Here is a 20,536-nt window from a genome sequence, read left to right on the forward strand (position 1 = left end):
GATTTGCTAAAACCTTTTTCCTAGTATTGGTAGTATTATTTATCTCGGACTAAAAATCTCTAAAATAGAAATTTTTTTTTAAGTATGAATTTCCCCGTTGGGCTCCTTTAATATAGAACATTATACTTGTCCACCGGGTTGGTCTAGTGGTGAACGCGTCTTCCCAAATCAGCTGATTTGGAAGTCGAGAGTTCCAGCGTTCAAGTCCTAGTAAAGTCAGTTATTTTTACTCGGATTTGAATACTAGATCGTGAATACCGGTGTTCTTTGGTGGTTGGGTTTCAATTAACCACACATCTCCAGAATGGTCGAACTGAGAACGTACAAGACTACACTTCATTTACACTCATACATATCATCCTCATTCATCCTCTGAAGTATTATCTGAATGGTAGTTACCGAAGGCTAAACAGGAAAAGTAAGAAAAGAACATTACACTTAAAAGAAAATTCAGACAAGTTTTATATATTTTATCGAAATTTCTAGTAACACATTAAAAATTTTACAGAAATGTAAAAAAACAGTTTTTGGCTACATATGAACTAAAAGTTCTGAGTTATATGAAAAAAAGTTATGCATGTAATGAAAGGTTTTTAAACTTTTCTTTTAAGTAAAAAACTTTTATTCTACGACATTCCTAATAAATTTAATGTGTTTCTCAATTCTGCTCATACTAAAATATATTATTTAAAAAAAAAAACACCCAGCACTACTCATCTACGCACGAGCGTGCACATATACAAAACTCATTTATGAGTTTTTTCTAACGATTAAGCTACTCGCATTATATCCTTGTAAAATAAATACATTTTTTTAAATTAGTTAATTTTTTTATAAATTATGGTTATAATGCAACACATTATTAACAAATTTTATTTCATTAATATTTTTTTTAATCAGAATATTAAAAAAAAATCAAACAAAAATCCTCTTTATTAGTATCTCTAACCTACCCATTACTTTCCAACTTCATAAAAAGTTGATGGCAAACAAAGTTATAAAATTTGTAATCAAATTAGTAAATTTGTAATCAAAACAGTGCACATATTTATTTTTCTTCAGGTTTTCTTTTTAATGAATAAATGAAATTATACGGATTAGATGAAAACTAACAAAAAAGCAATTTCATCAATTAATTTTTTATCAATGTCAAGCACACTCAGATCATTTTTAGATTAATGGTTTCTCAGATATCGCCATTTTTCAGAAGAGGACGAAGTGACATTTGAAAAAAAAATTATTTAAAAAATCTTCTTTAGCTGTTGAGAAAATGAAATAATAACAACCACGTAATAAAAAATCCCTTTCGGCACGCTGAAAGACGGATTTTTAGATTTCACCGGTGCTAAGTGGGGGATAAAAAAATTTTCCACATTTCTTCTTCAAATTTATTCAATTTAACAAAGGTAGCATCTGAAAAAACGTTTATCATGTTTAGCATATGACAAGCCCCATTTGCTTACAATTCCAGCAACATTTTGGTCATTCCTTGCCGTAAGGGTCGGTCATATAAAAAATTGTTTCAGACAAACGTTTTAGGTAATGTTTAGAGGAATAATGACCACTTTAAATTAATTCAATACTGTGCCTATTGAGGGAGGAATGATTTTTATTGTCTTCGAAACCCCATTTTATCCACCCCTGGACCAATGGTTGGTGAATTAAAAAATTTTACTAAATAAGTTTTAGACCCTCGTCCAAAGAATAGAAGCTTTAAACGAATTCAGTATTTTATTTAATAAGAAAGTTATAGTTATAAAACAAAATATCACTTTATTTTGTTAAAAAACAAAATAAAGTGTTATTTTGTTTTTTCGAAAAAGCCCCCTCCCCCCCATTTAGATTCCCATGGTCCAATTTTGACCACTAACGAACTCGACCGAGATTTTGGATCGTTATATTTTTTGTATCAATTTGAAAGTGAATGGTGCAAAATTACGGCAGTTATCGTGTCGACAAGAAATTCAAATATATATATATATATATATATATATATCAACCTTTGAACTGACGGTGGTTTTGGGATCTAAGGAATATGAAACGCAAAGTTATGTCGAAATTTTCAACATATCTTTGATTTCTTCGAAAAATATCTTCGAAAAAACGATTTCTTTTTTTGGAGCTACGTAAAAAGCAATATATCAAGAAAAATCCAGTCACTTGACAACTGCGTCAAAGAATAACAGCAGCCGTGGAAGTGATTCCTGTAGACCTGCTAATATTGAATTACATTTAAAAGTAAAAAAAAAAAACTTTTGTATAATAAAACACATACATTTATGACTCTAAATATAATAAACTAAATTTAATTTAAAATCACGGAGTTCTTTTTCGAACACCTTTTATATGAAGATACAAGTTTTTATGTAGATTTCATAAGAAAGCTACCTATTGTAATGGGTACCATGATTGAACATCCGGAAAATTTCGACATATCTTCGCGTTTCATATTCGCTAGACCCAAAAACCACCGTCAGTTCAAAGGTTAACATATATATATATATATATATATATATATATATATATATATTTCACTTTCTTGTCGACACGATAACTGTCGTAATTTTGCGCCAATCACTTTCAAATTGAAATTTTTGTTGTATTTAAAAAAAAAAAAAATTTTTAAATTGAATAAAATTTCATGAGTATGAAGAAAATCGAAAAAAACTGGCCAAGTATTTCATCACTTTCTCGGCTATTAATAATAAAAATTAAAAGGGATAGCGCCAAAAAACTAATATATATATATATATATATATATATATATATATATTAGTTTTTTGGCGAATAAATTTTAAGCAATATTTTTCTAAAAATATTCATATACAGGTTAAGCTAAACAAATTTGAATAAGTAAAGAACGTTTTCTCTAAATCTAACATCCACTTCAATAAAGGCTAAAATAAGGAAATGAAAATCTTCACCTTTCTTCATTTTTTATGATGGGATCATAAACCTTTTTGAATAAAAATTTTTTTTGGAAGTATAAACTTCCAAAAAAATCTTGAAAATAAATTTATTCTTAGTAAAATAGAACAAAAAACATATATTTCAATTTTAAGAGGTGGGCTGTTTTTTTTTAAATATTTTTTTTTTTGGATTACGTATGGACGCATTGTAGGTAACAAAATTTTCTCTAAAATACCTCTGAAGAAAATCACGATAAAAGGAACTTTGAAAAAAATATAATGTAATCAATTCCCCCCATATTGAAATATATGAACCAAATTCGAATTAAATTGGTTTGGTCAATCCTGAGATATAAGGCTAAAGCCTTGCAACACAAATTCGTACGAACATACATAAATATAATTTTTGTTCTAGATGATTTAGCTGCATCCTAAAACGTAAAGATAACTAAAAAATTTAGATACTTCATTTTTGACATGATCACTGTAATTTCCCCTTTAATATAATTATTTTTGCTATATTCTCCGGGAAAGTAAAAAAAAAAAAAAATTGGGAAACGTATAAACAATTCTAGTACAGAAATATGAAAAAAAAAATTTTGAAGAAATTTTTGTAATTTTAAATTGAGTAAAATGTACACCACAAAATATCTCTTAATATATAAATATCAATACTTTTTTTATTATAACAAGACAATTTTATATATATATATATATATTTTTTTTTAATAAAGTTATTATTTTTACTTAAAAAGAAAGAAATAAAAAATGATGTTTCAAAAACACCTGATTGGATAATTATACTGGTGTGAAAAAAGTCTATGCTCTCTCTAAACTAATATTATTTTAATGAATCAACAGGCACAAAAAAATATTCGTTGAAAATACATTTTATAATTTATTTACGATTTATTATATTTATAATAGTATTAATAAATGATAATAAATTACCGTAGAATAATTTATCATTCCTAATGTATTTATTGCATTTATTTTTTTACTTTTTTCTTCATTTATTTTGTGGAATATTTCATTACTTTAATAAATTCATTCCTATTTTAATAATAAAATAAAGTTAATGAAGTTTTCAGTTCCAGTTTAAATATTATTTTATAAATACCTTTCATGTATTCTACCAGTTAATTTTATTAAAAAAGCTATTTTTAATTTTTTAAATTATTGGTTCAAATATTTTTCACCGCATAAATAAACCATATAGATCAGTATTATCGTTAAAATATAAAAATGAAAAAAAAATTTATCTTTGATTAAAACAACTGGATACCATTTCATCGTTATTTTTCTGTAATATTGTTTACATTATTGAATTACAATTGTTCTAACATATCAGTAACTTTTTACTCTTGATAAAAACTCTGACGTTTAGCTGATAATTTAATACGAAAATTATTATACCTATCAATTATTTATTTTTAAAATTAAACGTCATCTGTATAAAGAGTGTATCACAAAGTTCTCCCGTCGATTTCTACTAGTGAAAGTAATGGAAAAAGTTCATATAAACATAAGTGATGAAATGCTTCCTTAGCTAATGAAATATTTCACCCGGATTTCAGCTACCTCGATGAAATGAGGTAGTACTGAAACTTTTATCATTAACTAAGACGAAAAATTAGTGATATCTTACGATTCATGACCTGAAGAATGAAATAGAATATGTCCCGGACCCGTAGCTGCAGGAGTTCTTGAGATATCTTGGGTTGAAACCAATAAACTGGGATAAAATAACCTGTTTTACGCTTGGCGTACAATAACATTGTTAAATGAGAAATAAACACGCTTTTTCTTCAAAATTCCCTACAAGTTTTATTTGTTTGTTACGCATTTAACAAAGTTATTGTACATCAAACATAAAAAAACTGGGTTTCCCAATTTATTGGTTTTCACCCCATATTTCTTAACATCTACTGCATATACGGTTCTGAGACATATTTTATTAGATTTTTGTGATCAATAATCATAAGAAGTTACTAATTCCGCCCTTTAAAGTCTTAAAAATTCCAATACGCCCTTATTTCACCGGGCTTGCTGAAATTCGAGCGAAATATTTCACTAGCCGTTACTCGCAAACTCGCAGTTTTAGGACATACGTTTTTATGAACTTTTTCCGTTATTTTCATGATAATAAGTTATGAAAGTCCCGGGAGAATTTCGTGATACATGCTATATAAAAAGAAGAAAGTTTGTGTGTCCCGTTTGTTTTTACTTCCTTTTACGAAGTAAAGGAAGTATTATGATCGCAAAAAATTTCGGTTTTCAGATTTCAACGGAAATATCCATTCTGACCATCCCTGAATCCACTTTGACGAGTTTCGGCGTGACGTTTGTACGTACGTATGTATTTCGCATAAATGAAAAACCATTAGACGTAAGATGTTGAAATTTTGAATTTAGAACTGTTGTAACATCTAGTTATGCACTTCCCCTTTTGAATGCAATCGACTGAACCAAAAGCATCCAAAAAAGCCCAAAATTCAAAAAAATTTAGATTATGGACTTTTTCGTAAGTGTAATAAAGTAATAAGCCCTCATTGAGAGTTTTTCTACGATTATCATAAGTGGTACTTATTTTCATTGGTTCTAGAGTTATAGCCAAATAAAACTTTAATTAATGCAATAATTGGATCTTACATGGGGAAGGCCCATCGGTTCAAATCCGACTTCATCTCTTTTTTTAATTTTTTTTTTTAATTTAAGTATATTGAACTGTTAATAATTATTAACACCTTATATTAAAAATAACTTATACAATAAATAATAATTCAATAATAACAATAAAAACATATATTTGAAAAAATATCAGAAGTTATTACTGAAATAAAATTTTATGAACTTTTCATTTTAAAAAAAATGTGTATATGTAATTTAATCGGCGTACGAGGAATGTCATGCGGTGTCCACGTCAGATTTTTTATACAGAACTACAGTTTTATTCCGTTGGTCATGAAAATTGCACACTAAGAAACAAGAGGAAAATTGTTACTTATATTACTTTTTTAAAAATCTACCCCACCTCCTCTTCAACCCTATAAGTAAAATTTTAACACACAGCTTTGCTCTTTATCGCAAATATCTCGAAAACGGGAAGAAATCGACCAATGGTGAAGTGATTTTCTTAAAAGGCCATTATAAAATGCAATTTTCCAGACTGTGATAGCTTTTATAGTTCCGAACTTGAAAATTGGTGAAGATGTTATTTACTCCGTTGAGAGTATAAGTCACATTTCATCTGCTATCTCCTTCTCACTCGATTTCCACCTCATTGTCGATCTTGCTCGCTCAGTGTTAGGCTACAGAAAAGACTGAACGCTGAGCAGCATCCAGAGCAGCCGAAACTGAAGATCAAACGAGCGTCGAAGAGCTCAAGCTACACCTAAACTCCGCGTGCGAAACGCAAATAGACGCTTTTTAGATAAAAAACTCAATATTTAGTTTTTTTTTAGCAACAAAATTTGTTGAATAAAAACTTTTTCAAGTTTTATCTTGATTTATTTATTTTGTGTAACTTATATTCTTTCTAAAAATCGGTATAATAAATTGTAATCTTGATTAAACGTTTGACTAGTTGGATTTTGTTATATAAAACACTTAATATTCAATTTGGGGAGATGCGTAAAATATTTTGTGTTTTATAATATAGAAGAAACATTTTGCAAAATTCATAATTTCAGTTGATTTCTTGGTATGCTCTACTGTTTCTGAAAATGTAATTAAAATTAAAATAAAAAAGCTGACAATAAAGTTGTAAAATTTTCCTGTCATTTGTTATTTATTGTTACATAGTGGAAAAACAGTGATAAATGAAAATAAAGAGTTTGAAAAAATTGAATAAAACCGATATTTCTTAAGTTTAATCGGCTTTCCCACTCGCAGTATTGTTCCCAAAGTATTTCTTGGGATCACTTACATTACTACTATGCATAGGAACACACAAAAAAATCGGTTAAAAAATATGCAATAAAAAAAAGAAAGCTTTTTTTGATATTTAAGGAAGGAAGAATTTTGGGGCAAATTTTTTTTTTTTTTTTAAATGATAAGAAGCATGTACATATGTACTGAGCTTAATATAAAATGAGGTTATGTTTGCAAAATTTTGAAAAGATTGACCCCAAAAAAAAATGTACACCACCTTGGAGATATTGATCCAAAGATTTTACCAAAAAATTGCCCCATTTACACGAGTCTCAAAAAAGTTTCATTAACATTGGCCTATCCAGTCAAAAATTATTAAACTTCAAACACACCATCATATATACATACGTTCTTACGAACTTACGAAGATTTTCTCCACTTTTTTTGTTTTTAGGGTCCTTGGGTCATGAAATGTAGAGAAATGAAAAAACCCATACCCCACGTTTTTGGCTGATTTTCCTCTTTGCAGCATAGTTCTAGAGCTATGATTCCAAGAAAGTAAAAAACCTTTTCCTTAGAGATATTTGTTTTACATTTATTGGAAAATATTTATATGATTTAAAATATTCCTAGTAAGACTATATTAAAATGATTAAAAAAAAAAATTATAAAAAGTTTATAAAACTCCAGTAACGTTCTAGACTTTATACTTTGTGAAATGTATTAAATATAATTTTTTTGTTATTTACTAATATTTTGTTACAGAATTATTTTAATTAAATCATAAATACGATAGATTCTCTCGCATTATAAGTAGATAACATCAACCAGAGATTCTATGGAGATGAAGAGATAGGACAGTTAGAGTAATCTCATTATTTTGCTGTTAATTGTAGGGAAGGAGTTAATATAATTAGTAACGTATTTAACCATCTTACTCATTAGTGAAGTGAAGTAAACAAATAACTGGATTGAGTGAAGATTTACTCACTGGTTTAGGTAATTAAATTTGTTTGATCCGGTTTCGTACCAGCATCCGTTGGATTAGAAAATTTGAACTTACTGAGCTTTCCTGACAACACTTGGTTTTCTATAACAAATAAGTAGGCAAAAATGATAGAATATCAATTTAAAAAAGCATATTATTAAGTAAAAATGTTTTTTAAAAATAATGTTTAGTTTTTTAAATTACAAACAAATATTTATTAAAAGGAAAAATATAAATAAATCAGACTGCCTCCAACTATTTCTTCTGAAATAAGTTAGTAAATCAATCGATTATGTGTTCCCTCTGAACACATAATGGGGAGTAATGTAACGAGTTTGTAGTCTCATTTTTATTAGAAAGGAATTGTTCTATAATTTGATTGAGAATTTATGTCTTAAATTCTATTTTTCTTTGGGTTTATATTTTATCTTTATGGATGTTTTTCATTGTAAATTACAGAAAAAAATAACATTTTAATATTAATTATTTAAAAAGTCATAAAATATTCATAAATTTTTGAATAGAAACGAAAAGTTATAAAATTGTAAAAATATAAAAAAATTAAAGAGATTAAAAATCTAGTAACTTTTTTCTTACAGAACCTTTCGTAGCTAATTAGCTGCATCTTCTTGTGTGGAATCAACACTGCTGTTAATGACACTCCTTAGCAACAGCGCTATCGGTACCAATACTAAAGACACTTCTAAATAGCTGGGAAAAGCCCAATAAAAGAAAACGTTAATAATTATATTGAAAGTCATTCGTTTAATATTTCGTAATCTTAAATATAAATATTTGTATTTTATAAAAAAGTGTTCATGTTTTAACAAAATAAAAATCGTTGTTTTACTACAGAGAGTAAATATTTATAGTTGTTTTATACCTTATTTGCTTTTCAAATAGAAGTTTCATTATTGATCGCGTGGATAGAATTCCCATTAATGACAACATTTGTATTTCCGCTGCCCATAGCGAAATACCTTGGTTTTTATTGGCTAGTTTTTCGTGGGATAATCAAATTAATTTCCTTTGTAACAAAATCAAATTATACTGTTTTACTTTGAAGTGACTTCATAAAACGCTAAGCTTGATCATTATTAAATATTTATTATGTTTACTTTTATTCCTATCTAAAGTATAACGTCATCTCTTTGCGGCTCGCTAAAAATTTCAGAATGAGTTTTTAAGGTTAAAAAAATCTGATGACACGATATGATTTTCTTTGTACGCCTATTTAATTACTATACACGTTTTTTAAAATGAAAAGTATATAAAATATTATTTCAGTAATAACTTCTGATATTTTTTCATATTTTTTTTTATTATTGAATTATTATTTATCGTAATTTTTTTTATAATCAGAGGTTATATTGATTAATAAATTAATATATTTAAAATTAAAAAAAAGGACATGAAGTTTGATTAGAACCGATGTGCCTTCCCCGTGTAAGATCCAAATATTTTATTAAATACAAATTTATTTGGCTATAACTCTGGAACCAATGTAAATAAGTACTACATATGATATATCGTTGAAAAGCTCTCAATGAGGGCTTATCACTCCAATTAAGAAAACGTCCAAAATCCAAATATTTTTGAATTTTGGGTTTTCTTGGATACGTTTGGTTCAGTCAATTGTAACAAAAAACGGGAGGTACACAACTAGATGTTACAAAGTCCTAAGTCAAAAATTTCAACATCCTGTCAAAAATTTCACGTACAGAACGTACGTACAATTGATACATATGTACGTACAGAAGTCACGCCGAAACTAGTCAAAATGGATTCAGGGATGATAAAAATGGATATTTCCGTTGAAATCTGAAAACCGAAATTCTTTGCGATCACAAATATTCCTTTACTTCGTATAAGAAAGTAAAAATTGGGATTGTTGTATTATGTCACCCATTGCTATTAATCGTATAAACAGATATTTAGAAAATTTAGTATGTTAACCTATGTTTATATTTATGAATGTACAATCTTTGGTAAAATAAATAGTCATTTATCCTTAAAATATGACGATATCCACCTCTGTCAAATCAAACAACGGAACTATTTTCATATAATTTAACACAATTTTCGATTTACGATAAAGTGTCTTCTTATACTTCTATTGCAATGTTTAATAAATTACTGTACAATTTGAAAAATTCTCTTACAAATTTATTTAAAACGTTCATCTAGACAAAAAAACACAGTTTATAGGTATGAATGTACGTATGTGTGTCGCACTCCTTTTAGATTTGTATCTCACGATACAACAAATTGATTCTTAAAATTTGTCTCAAATATTTCTGTATGTGGCTATTGATCATATTTTTTTTTTCGAAATACGTTAGGGTTTGGGGGGAATATTCCGAAAAAATAGAGTTTCGATTATCTACAGAGACATTCTAGAAAAAAAACATTATTAAAGCAAATTTGTTACCTATAAAGCTTATATAAATAATCCTAATTTTTCCCTAAAAATTAACCCCCACCTCAAATTGAAATATATCTTTTTATGTTCTTTTAAACTTTTACCTTCCTTCGATTTAAATATTTTTCATAATTTAATTTCACATAAAGAGGTATAAAGAAAATTACATAGCTTTTTTACATTATAGACCACAGACCTAAAATTCAGAAATGTCTTTTTGAAAATTTTCGTTTTTTTTAATTTAGCAGTAGGTATAATATACCACTTATGGGACGAGTTCAAGCTCATCTGGCGCCGTGGATGAGGTGAGGCATGTGTGAACACCGTGTGCGAAACGAACATGAACGTGAAAAGAACATAAACGATCGTGAAACGAACATAAAAATTTTATGAAATGAACATAAACGTACATATACAACGTAAACGCTCAGTAAACGAACGTGAACGGATCTCACCCAGCGACGTCCGATGACCTTGAACTCGCCCCACAAGTGGTATATTATATCTACTTTTAGCCTTTATTGAAGGGGGTGTTAAACTTAGAGAAAACTTTAATTAAGCATATTTGTTAAGTTTAACCACCTATATATGAATATTTAAAAATTCTATTCCGCATTTCAAAAATTATTTTTTTTGTTTTCTTTTTTGGCTTTTAATTCTTTTAATTTTTTTATTAAGAGCCGGGAAAAGCTGGCAGTACTTTGCCAACTTTTTTAAGTGAAAATCTTTTACTGAACTCGTATCATTTTAAATACTAACAACTTAATTTTATTTACATTAAAGAAACTTATTTAGATGAATTCATTTTGAACGAATTGTATGTAACAAGTAATACGTAATTAATATTGGTAAATTCGCAGCTAACCGATTTGACTGATGATATATTTTTTCTGACCACTATTAAGTTCCATATGATTAATGAAAAACTCTAATCTATTGATAAATTCTCAAAAAATATTTGGAAGGCTTTTCATTCTTTATTCAGTAACAATCCACCTTATATTCAAAAACAAAAATATATGTCTTTTAATAATAATAGTAATAATCCTTCAATTCAGGGGAATGTTTGTTTTTTTTACCGCACAAATACAATTCACACCTAAAGGCAGCTGATTACAATGTTATAAAAAAGGCGCATTCATTTCGATTTTTACATTGGTAAGAAGCAAAACTTATACTTTTCATGTCAAATACCAAAAGTATTTTTGTGAATTAGATTTTCAACAACTTTTTTTGTCGCTGTTTGACTAAATACGTTTAGGCATTAGCAGGATCCTTCGTTCCTTTGTCACACACAATTTAAGGAAGTGATAATATCTTTCATGAAGAAATATGATGCCAGTAAATAATATTTAATGTTAAAATAAAACGTAGACCAGGCTTTAAGTGAAAATAATTTTTATGTAAAAGGAAAATTTTTTTTATTTCTCCCAAAAGAATATCAAACGGCGTTCCGATACCAGTACACTCCTGATAGACACATGAAATGTACATAGATAAAATTAAGCTCAGTAATGGTATTTATTAAAAATGAAATATAAAGTTTTTATGTTTATTAAAATATGAATTCTACTGATACCCATAAAATAAATATGAACAGAGTTACTACAACGCAAAATATTGTTTCGTTCTAACTAGTGGTTTACTAAGATAACATTACATCTGGACTAAGCAGCTCGGTATTGTAATTGACAACAAAGTACCCCATTCTCAGTACAACAGATATTTTATGTAACAACTATTTATTTTTAACCAATTTTATTTCATTACCGATGAATATTTGCAGTGAACTATTAATTTATTACTAAATAAATAAAAATCTACTAAGAAATTCAGAATTATCGATTTTGGCAACATGAAAAGGAGAAACATGTCTCAAACGCTTCCCTCAAACAACACTACGACTAAAATATACACGCATCGACGCGCACGTACACACACCCGCACATACGAGGCCTGTAAATAAAGTAATGCGATTAGTTTTTTTGGCAGCCTAAGTGGCAACACTGTTACTAGTAAATATATGGTTATATGAACAGCTGATTTATATTAGGTATTAATATTTTTAGTCTATTGTTGCCACGTGACATAAACAAACTGTGCGTTATAAAAAAAAAGAGTGATGCTCATTATGAGCAACATTGTGGTATTAAGTTTTGTGTTAAACTCGGTGAGAATGAAACTGAAACTTTTTCAAGATTGAAAAGAGTATGGAGGTGACGCTCTATCACAAGCCCAAGTTTTTCAGATGACCGGGAATCAGTTGCGGCTGATCCTCGCTCTGGAATGTCGTTAATGTCAAAACGTGGCAATAATATTGAGAAAATCAGAGACATGATACGGTATAACCGGCGATTAACTGTTAGAATGATTGCAGAACAATCGAATTTGAACCGTACTACAGTCCATCAAATTTTGACAAACGAATTGGACATGAAAAAATGTTATGCCAAATTCGTCCCAAAAACCGCATTGTTGAACAGAAAAACAACAGGGTGGAAATGTGCCGCGATTCTAGGGTAAATTGAAACTGATCCTGATTTTCTAAAAAAAATTTATTACAGGTGATGAATCTTGGCTATTTGAGTACTACCCAGAAACAAAACGATAGGACAAGGAGTGGCACATTTCAAACTCACCACGTCCCAAGAAAACAAAAATCAAAACAATGCTAATTTGTTTCTTAGATAGTAATAGTATTGTCCATAAGGAGTTTTTGTCAACAAGACAGACTGTAAACCAATATGTTTACCGATAAATTCTTGAAAGACTGCTGTAAAGAGTTGCCCTTGTGAGACCACCCATCAGAGACAACTGGATGCTGCATCATAGCAATGCACCTTGTCACCCTGCACTCTCTATTAATGAGTTTTTGGCAAAGAAAAACATTCCTGTAGTTCCTCAACCACCTTATTCACCTGACTTGAGTCCCTGCAACTTTTTCATGTTCCCGACTTTAAAAACACCTTAAAGGGGGACACTATTTTGGAACAGTAAAACACGTAAAAATAAAATTTAACCGACCATCTGAAGGATATTCCGGTTTCTGATTTTCAGCACTCAAGAAGAGTGAGAAAACCGTTTGAAGTGTTCGTGGCTTCCCAAGGGAACTATTTCGAAGGTAATAGAATCCATGTATGATTGGATTGTAAATAAAAAGTTTTTCCCAACCAGTCTCATTACTTTGTTTCCAAAAGCTCGTATATACACAGCAGGAAAAATTATAACTTTACAGATAGATGATTTGATATTAGAACATGATGGATTATCAATCCCATAGTAATATTTATAAATATAAATATGAATGAGAGTTTCTGTAAACCTAATTACCATAATTTGAATGAATTACTAGCCGATGCTGTAAGTCTGTGTGATCAATATACTGTTATTAAAAATTATTCAGGTATACATAACCTGCCAAATGTATTTAAATAATTTTTTTACAAATTATTGTAAATAAAGACCGGTTCAAATCGATTTAAATTAAACCTTACGGTAATTATTGAGAAATTAATCTATTACTAGCCGATCAGGGTTCGCTTCGCTCGCCCGATCGTCTAGCCAAGGGGCTCCGTCCCTTGAACGCTCGACGCGTTCATATCTTTATGTTTGTGAGAATATTAAGTATTTACAGATATTCATTAAAGAAAAGAAATATTGAGAATATTTTTCTAACATTTTGGTGTTTTTATATTTAAAATAGGCTTAAGAAATGAGTAGATAGAATTTAATAGTTTTTAATTAATAGAAACACGGAAAAAAACCGCGAAAATTCTACATGGTTTATATTTCATTATACACGGTTGGTTTAAATGTTTTTGCCAATTGTAACTAAATGAAGTTCATGCATTTAGCATACTAACAACAACAAATACTTTTACAACGAATATCTTCAAAATCTTGAACATTTTTATCTGTTTCTTGTAAATTTTTAACACTGCTCTAACCCCAATGTTTTCCTTTTTTATCCCCAAAACTGAAATATAATTTTAGATAAATCATTCATATCAAGAAGTATAAATCGTGTACTAAAAATAAATGGATAATTAATCAAAATTTTATAAGGACAGAGCCTGATGTCATAAAGCTGTGAATTGTGCATGAATGATAAGTTTTGTATGTTTGAATGGGACAACTGAATGCATAGAAAGGTCTTTAAAATTTAAAAAAAATTAATCATTTCTGTAGACTTTTAACCACATTTTTCTAGTTATTGATTGTTGACGATTGTGATGCAATTTTGTATTGTTTTTTACGCAATAAAAGGATTATTTATTTATCGTTCAAACGAATGAATTGTTGTGCGCTGCGCGCAGCTGTTCGGCGCACCAGCATTGGTCTGCTCTGCTCCAATAGCAGCTAAATAGAAGTATGAGCACATAAAAAAAAAAAAAACAAACCCACGCACCAATATTTTTTTATGAAGAGTGATGATATAATATTTAATACTAATCATATTGATATGGAGTTGGCTAGGCGACGCTGTCTTCTTCGTTTAGTTTTGAGTGTGTTCGTGTGAGGTTGTTCAGTTGCCGGGCCAGCTGCTGCTCCTCACTCTGCTGCTATTGGGGTGTTACTATTGGACCACATAGTGCGCCGAGCGGCTGCGCGGAGCCGACAGGGAGAGCCCTCTCCCTGTGCTCTCTTAGTCTTCCTTTCCCATAGTCCGTTGTAACGTTCTTTTAAATAATTTGTTAAATAAAAAATCCTTCTTTTACTGCTAAATATTCACTAATAATCCCTTTCTTTTATTAATAAGTTTGAATAATAATTATATAAATATTAATAAGAATTGTTAATATTTGATTTAAATTTAAAAATAAATTATAAGTATTTATTGTATAGTTGTTAGTTCAACTTTTTTCCGCTAGATGGTTGTGCCAGGTAGTCCTTACAACGTAGTCCGTTCTGTGTCAATAGCAGCTAAAATAAAAATGTGAGCATATACAACAAACAAACCAACGCACTATGTGCTTTATTGGGGAGAAAATTATAGATTAGATTTCATATATATACAATAATTTAAAAAAAATTAATTGAATTTATCTTTATACGAATGATTAATTTATATTTAATGAACTTTGATAAAACTTCAATGAAGTCTGATATCTAAGTTTTCCTGCTTTTCCAAAATCAGTACCGGAAAGGTTTCTGGTGCATTCTGGTACCAGTACACTCCTGCTACAATTATTTAAGAAAACTACAACGAAATTTCAACATTTTTTCTATGAAATAACCTTTGATACGAAATATTGAAGGTTTTAGTAATTTGTTCATATTGATTTAAATAAAAGATTTTACATGATTTAATATTAAAAGTTATATTTTGTTAAAAATATTTATATTGTTGGTAAAATTATTCATTTATATTTTCTTTTTTTATTACAGGTAATCAATTCCACTGTGATTGTCGTTTATCATGGATGAGATCATTATTAAATGACACTCCTAATGTACAAGTAAAAAAAGTATTAGAAGATTTAACATGTATTTTAGAAGAAAATGATGATAATAGTAAAATTACGAAAAATAATCATAATGGTGACGGAGGTAATATAGAAAATGGTGTAGCACCGTTAACTCATTCTGGTCATTCAAATTCTGGTGTTGAAAATCATAATAATTATGCAAAAGATGAACCGGTAGATAATTATGAAGACGATTCTTTACATGATGAAGATGAAGATGATGAAGAATATAAAACATTTATGGATATACCACCAGAATCATTACCATGTCCAGAAAAAGTGAAACAAACATTAGATGATGATTTATCACCGACATCTGATAATAATAATAATAATAACAATAATAATAATATTAATAACATAAATAATAATGATTATGTAGAAAATGAATCGGTTTTAAATGAACAAATCTATAATAATATATCGAAATCTGAAAAATTAACATACGAAAATATCATATTATTTTCTTCTGTTTTTGTTTCTACAACGTACAGCTTTATTTATAGACAAAAAACCTAAAACTAAAAATAAAGTATTATAACGTAAAGACTGAATAATTTGTAAAAATTTAAGTTAAAATAAAAAAAAAACCATTTACTCTTCTTGGACTTAACATGACCTTTTTTGTTGATGTAAATCTATTTTTTATCAGCTATAAATAATTACTGTTACTTTAAGTATTAATAAATAATATTGTATATAGAATAATTTATATTTAAAGAATTCCATTAATTTTAATATCATTATCTTATCACAGCGTTTATTACTTAAAACACTTTTATAACAGCCATAAATTAAGAATAATGATAAATTAATTGTATTAATGTATAAAATTATATTAATATTGTTATATTTTAATGAAATTTGGATTCTTATGCATTATAGTGGTTGTTTCATTCATTTGTTTCTTGTAGTATATTGTATATCGCTTCTGTATGTGTTGAATTGTTTTCATATATTTAATTAAGTTATTGGTTAGTGAACAGCATTGAGATATCTTTAAAGCACGGATTACCGTGATGAAACGGTCGTCCATGACATATTGTCAATATTGCAGCACCGGTCAATTTTGAATCCAAATGATATCTCGCTCGCTTTACTTCGTTGCTGTTTGTTCTGGTATTTTACGCTTTCCCCACAATATTTTCGTTTTACGCGTGTGTGCGTCGCTTTTTAAGTATATATAGAACATGTTTTATTGTTTTTAAATTATTTCATGTGTACTGAAAGAATAGACTCGGTATATTATCTCTTTGTTCTAGCCGTAAATAAAATTGCCTTTAGAAATCAAACAGATGAATTTTCAAATTAATTTCCGTCTTGTACGTATCAAGTAGGAGATATGTTCTCTTTTAATGAATATGTACCGAATTCTGATTTCGTACTTATATTTATTATTAAATTTTTTTTTAATGTATTATAAAATGTAATTTTTTGAGTAATTGTCAATAAATGACTAATCCATAGATTATTTAAATGTTAATTAGCATATAAAACGTGACAGACCGTTATAGAATACACGAAAGGAGAAATATGTTTGAATATAGATATAATTAGAAATACAGAGCAAATACGGTTCCAAAACTATTGATTACAAGTAAATATCCGATTCTTACTCTAGTAGGAATCTGTCTGAGAAATTTATAGATTACTTTCTTACTTTCATTCATCATACATTTCACTAAAAAGATGAACGTGTTCTTTTTTGAGCCTGATATCGCGTAATTTAATTTAGATTATAGGAAAAATATTTTTACAATTATTTTAATCAGTTATTTCTAAATCATTACTTAATTGGTATGTTTAGGGGAAAACTATTCCATCAGAGGATTGATTATGAAGGAGATGGGCACACGATGTTACCTTCATTCTGAAGGTCCGTAAGTTGAAGATATCGGTCATGAGACTTTCGATCTTGGTTTTGGAGAAAACCTTTCAGCTACCTTTGGAGGAGCTTATTTATCTAACCCTTACTTTCTCCGGGCGTAGATAGTTGTTCTTTAGCATTCATCTCATTTCCTATATTACTGGTTTCAGTGAGTTTAGATCAAGATTCCGTTAGATTTTTATTGAGGAATCTCGTTGGGTCCTGTTAAGCCATTGATTTTTTGATATGATCTAATGGGATTAGCTAGTCTACATTCGGGGAGTGTTTTCATTCTCCGATACCTGTACAGTAAGCCTAATGGTTGAAACGTCTAATAAGACTAAAATATTACATTTCTTTAGAAAAACAGAAAGAAGTTTACAGATTATTTTATTGACTTAAATTCTTTATTAATAAATTCAAACACTAGATCAATCAATTTTTATAACCTAGCCGAAAAATAAAAACATATCTTCAATTAAATATTAACGTTAAAATAGATTTTTGCTATTTCGGTATCCGGCTAGAGGAAAAAATCAACCGAGATTTATTGGATGTATTAAAGAATAAAAACAAGTATGATATCCAAGCTGTAATCTAATTTTTTTTCGAGTTTGTTATTGATTAATTTTTTTTTTAATTTTGTAAGCACATCATATAGAAATTATATTACGAAGTTATAAATAATTCCAAAATTTTTAGCAGGAATAGTTTGAAAATATAGATAGTAATAAAACAAAAACATCCTAATACTTAAAAAAAAAAAAACAAAATAAACTTCCAGAAAATCCACAATCCAAACCTTAACCGAAGTTAATTTATGTACATGATTAACAGACATTATTTTTACTGTAAAAATTTACGTCCATTGCAGAAGTTAGATTTATATAGTTTTATACTCAATAATAATGTATGAGTGTCATTAATGTAATATTTTAAGTTATAAATGTGGCGACATTGATTGGTTGGTACAAACGTCACCCACCACTATACTCCAATCATTTAGCATTACATTGTCATGTTCATACTGTTTCAAACTCAACTTCTTGAACCTGTTAAGAATGTGGGAGAGTATCTAGTTTATCATTGGTCATATGAGAATAATCCAATGTGATCTTAGGTGAAGAATTAATCAAGGTAAAGTATATAGTTAATTTCCGCTTGAATAACGTTGCAATGTGTATAACTGCATTGTCTATTTTCTACTTGTGGTGGGAAAGAGGCCACTTTGTTCCCCGCCAGGGCACAAATTCGTCAACTCTCCAGCTTTGTAGAGATAATAATGATATAGGTTGGATAATAATGAAGTTAAGGGCCAGGGAATACTTTTACTTTTTCATAATATAATAAGCATATTCATAGTATATGGTTAAAACATTCTGAACAAGCTACTGTTAAAAAGATAAATCCATTCTTTCTATGTAACAATTAATAAAATGTGTGTTAATTAATAAATATACGTAGTATTTTATTTTAATGTTATTCCTGTAATTTTAATTGGATATAAATTATAATTAATTATATATATATATGTTAAATGTTCTAATGTTATGACTTGATAGTATGTAAGTTTGTTTAATATATTTAATTAAAATTGTAGTATACTGTGATAAGAATGTAAAATTAATAATTGTCTTTAATTTTGTCACTTATTATATGTTACAATTTTCATTTTAAAATTTAAATTAAAGGTAACGATATAATTTAAATAAATTTATATACTTTGTACATATTTATATGGTTTTATTACATACATATTCTTTTATATTCAGCACAAGTAGATATTATTTGTAGTAGGTAAACTCTAGGAGAGAATGTACGGTCAGATGATATACAGCTCTATAAAACGAAGAATAATATGATATCTTATGATTGTTTTTTAACGGTTTCAGAATTTGCACTGAACAATTTATTAGTATAAACCACAATATAAGTTATTACAGTGCAATATTTCAGAGTTGTTCCGATTCAGTTTTGCTACTATGTTTAAAAGAATTGTTGCTTTATTGCAGCTCAGATATATGTTCCTGGAGTCCAATTTGTGACAGATATACTATGATAGAATGACGCAAAAAGATTCATTATATAAAAATTTTTCAATAACAATGAACATTTCCGTTTTGCAATACAGATACCAGAGATCCACTCGTAAATTTTCCACTACCGAACGTTTGAATTTTGTGTTATACTGCAAGACCGCAAGAATATGGTCCATATCTACAAGCAGCTGGCTGCATGACAATCTTATGAAAAATGATCATTCATTTCGATATTTATATAAATAAGAAGCAAAACTTAACTTTTTCATATCAAATATTTTACTTTTTTCCTTGGATTAAATTTTGATCGAGTTATTTTGTCGCAGTTTGCCTACGTATAACCAAGGATTATTTTCGTGCCGGCCTCCGTGGCGCGAGTGGTAGCGTCTCGGCCTTTTATCCGGAGGTCCCGAGTTCGAATCCCGGTCAGCCATGGCATTTTCACACGCTACTTGTCATTAATTTCATCCTCTGAAGTAGTCCCTAACGGTGGGGTTTCAATTAACCACACATCTCAGGAGTGGTCGAACTGAGACAGTACAAGACTACACTTCATTTACACTCATACATATCATCCTCTGAAGTAACACCTGAACGGTGATTCCCGGAGGCTAAGCAGGAAGTAATAATAGTCCCTAACGGTGGTCCCGGAGGTTAAAAAAATTACAGCAGTGTCCATCACGCATTATTTAAGGAAGTGATATTGTCTTTCATTAATGAATGTAATACCAATAAATACTTAATGTTAAAGTAAATTGTAGGCAAGGTTTTTTTATTAAAATAAATTTTATGTAAAAGGACAATTATTTATTTTTCCCAAAAAGCAGTACCGGAACGGTTTTTGGCAGCAGTACACCCCTGTTAGATGAATGAAATGTACATAAAAAATCACTCAAAATTACACTCAGTTATAGTATTTATTAATAATTATATAATTATTATTTTTTTAAATAAATATTTATTAACACTT

At 28.7% G+C, this 20,536-nt stretch overlaps 1 protein-coding gene across 10 annotated transcripts in view; it reads left to right on the top strand.

Moving 5' to 3' along the window:
- The window catches only part of LOC142331023 (uncharacterized), a 735,029-nt gene extending 715,770 nt beyond the window's left edge, over window positions 1-19,259 (top strand). For all 10 annotated transcript variants that reach the window (XM_075376598.1, XM_075376602.1, XM_075376605.1 and 7 more), the window contains one exon: window positions 15,581-19,259. In XM_075376598.1, coding sequence (XP_075232713.1) covers window positions 15,581-16,179 — 599 coding nt within the window. In that variant the 3' untranslated portion in view covers window positions 16,180-19,259. The remainder of the gene's footprint in view (window positions 1-15,580) is intronic.
- The last annotated feature ends 1,277 nt before the right edge of the window (window positions 19,260-20,536 follow it).

Source organism: Lycorma delicatula, chromosome 10 (assembly GCF_047948215.1).
Source record: "Lycorma delicatula isolate Av1 chromosome 10, ASM4794821v1, whole genome shotgun sequence".
NCBI classification, from domain to species: domain Eukaryota; kingdom Metazoa; phylum Arthropoda; class Insecta; order Hemiptera; family Fulgoridae; genus Lycorma; species Lycorma delicatula.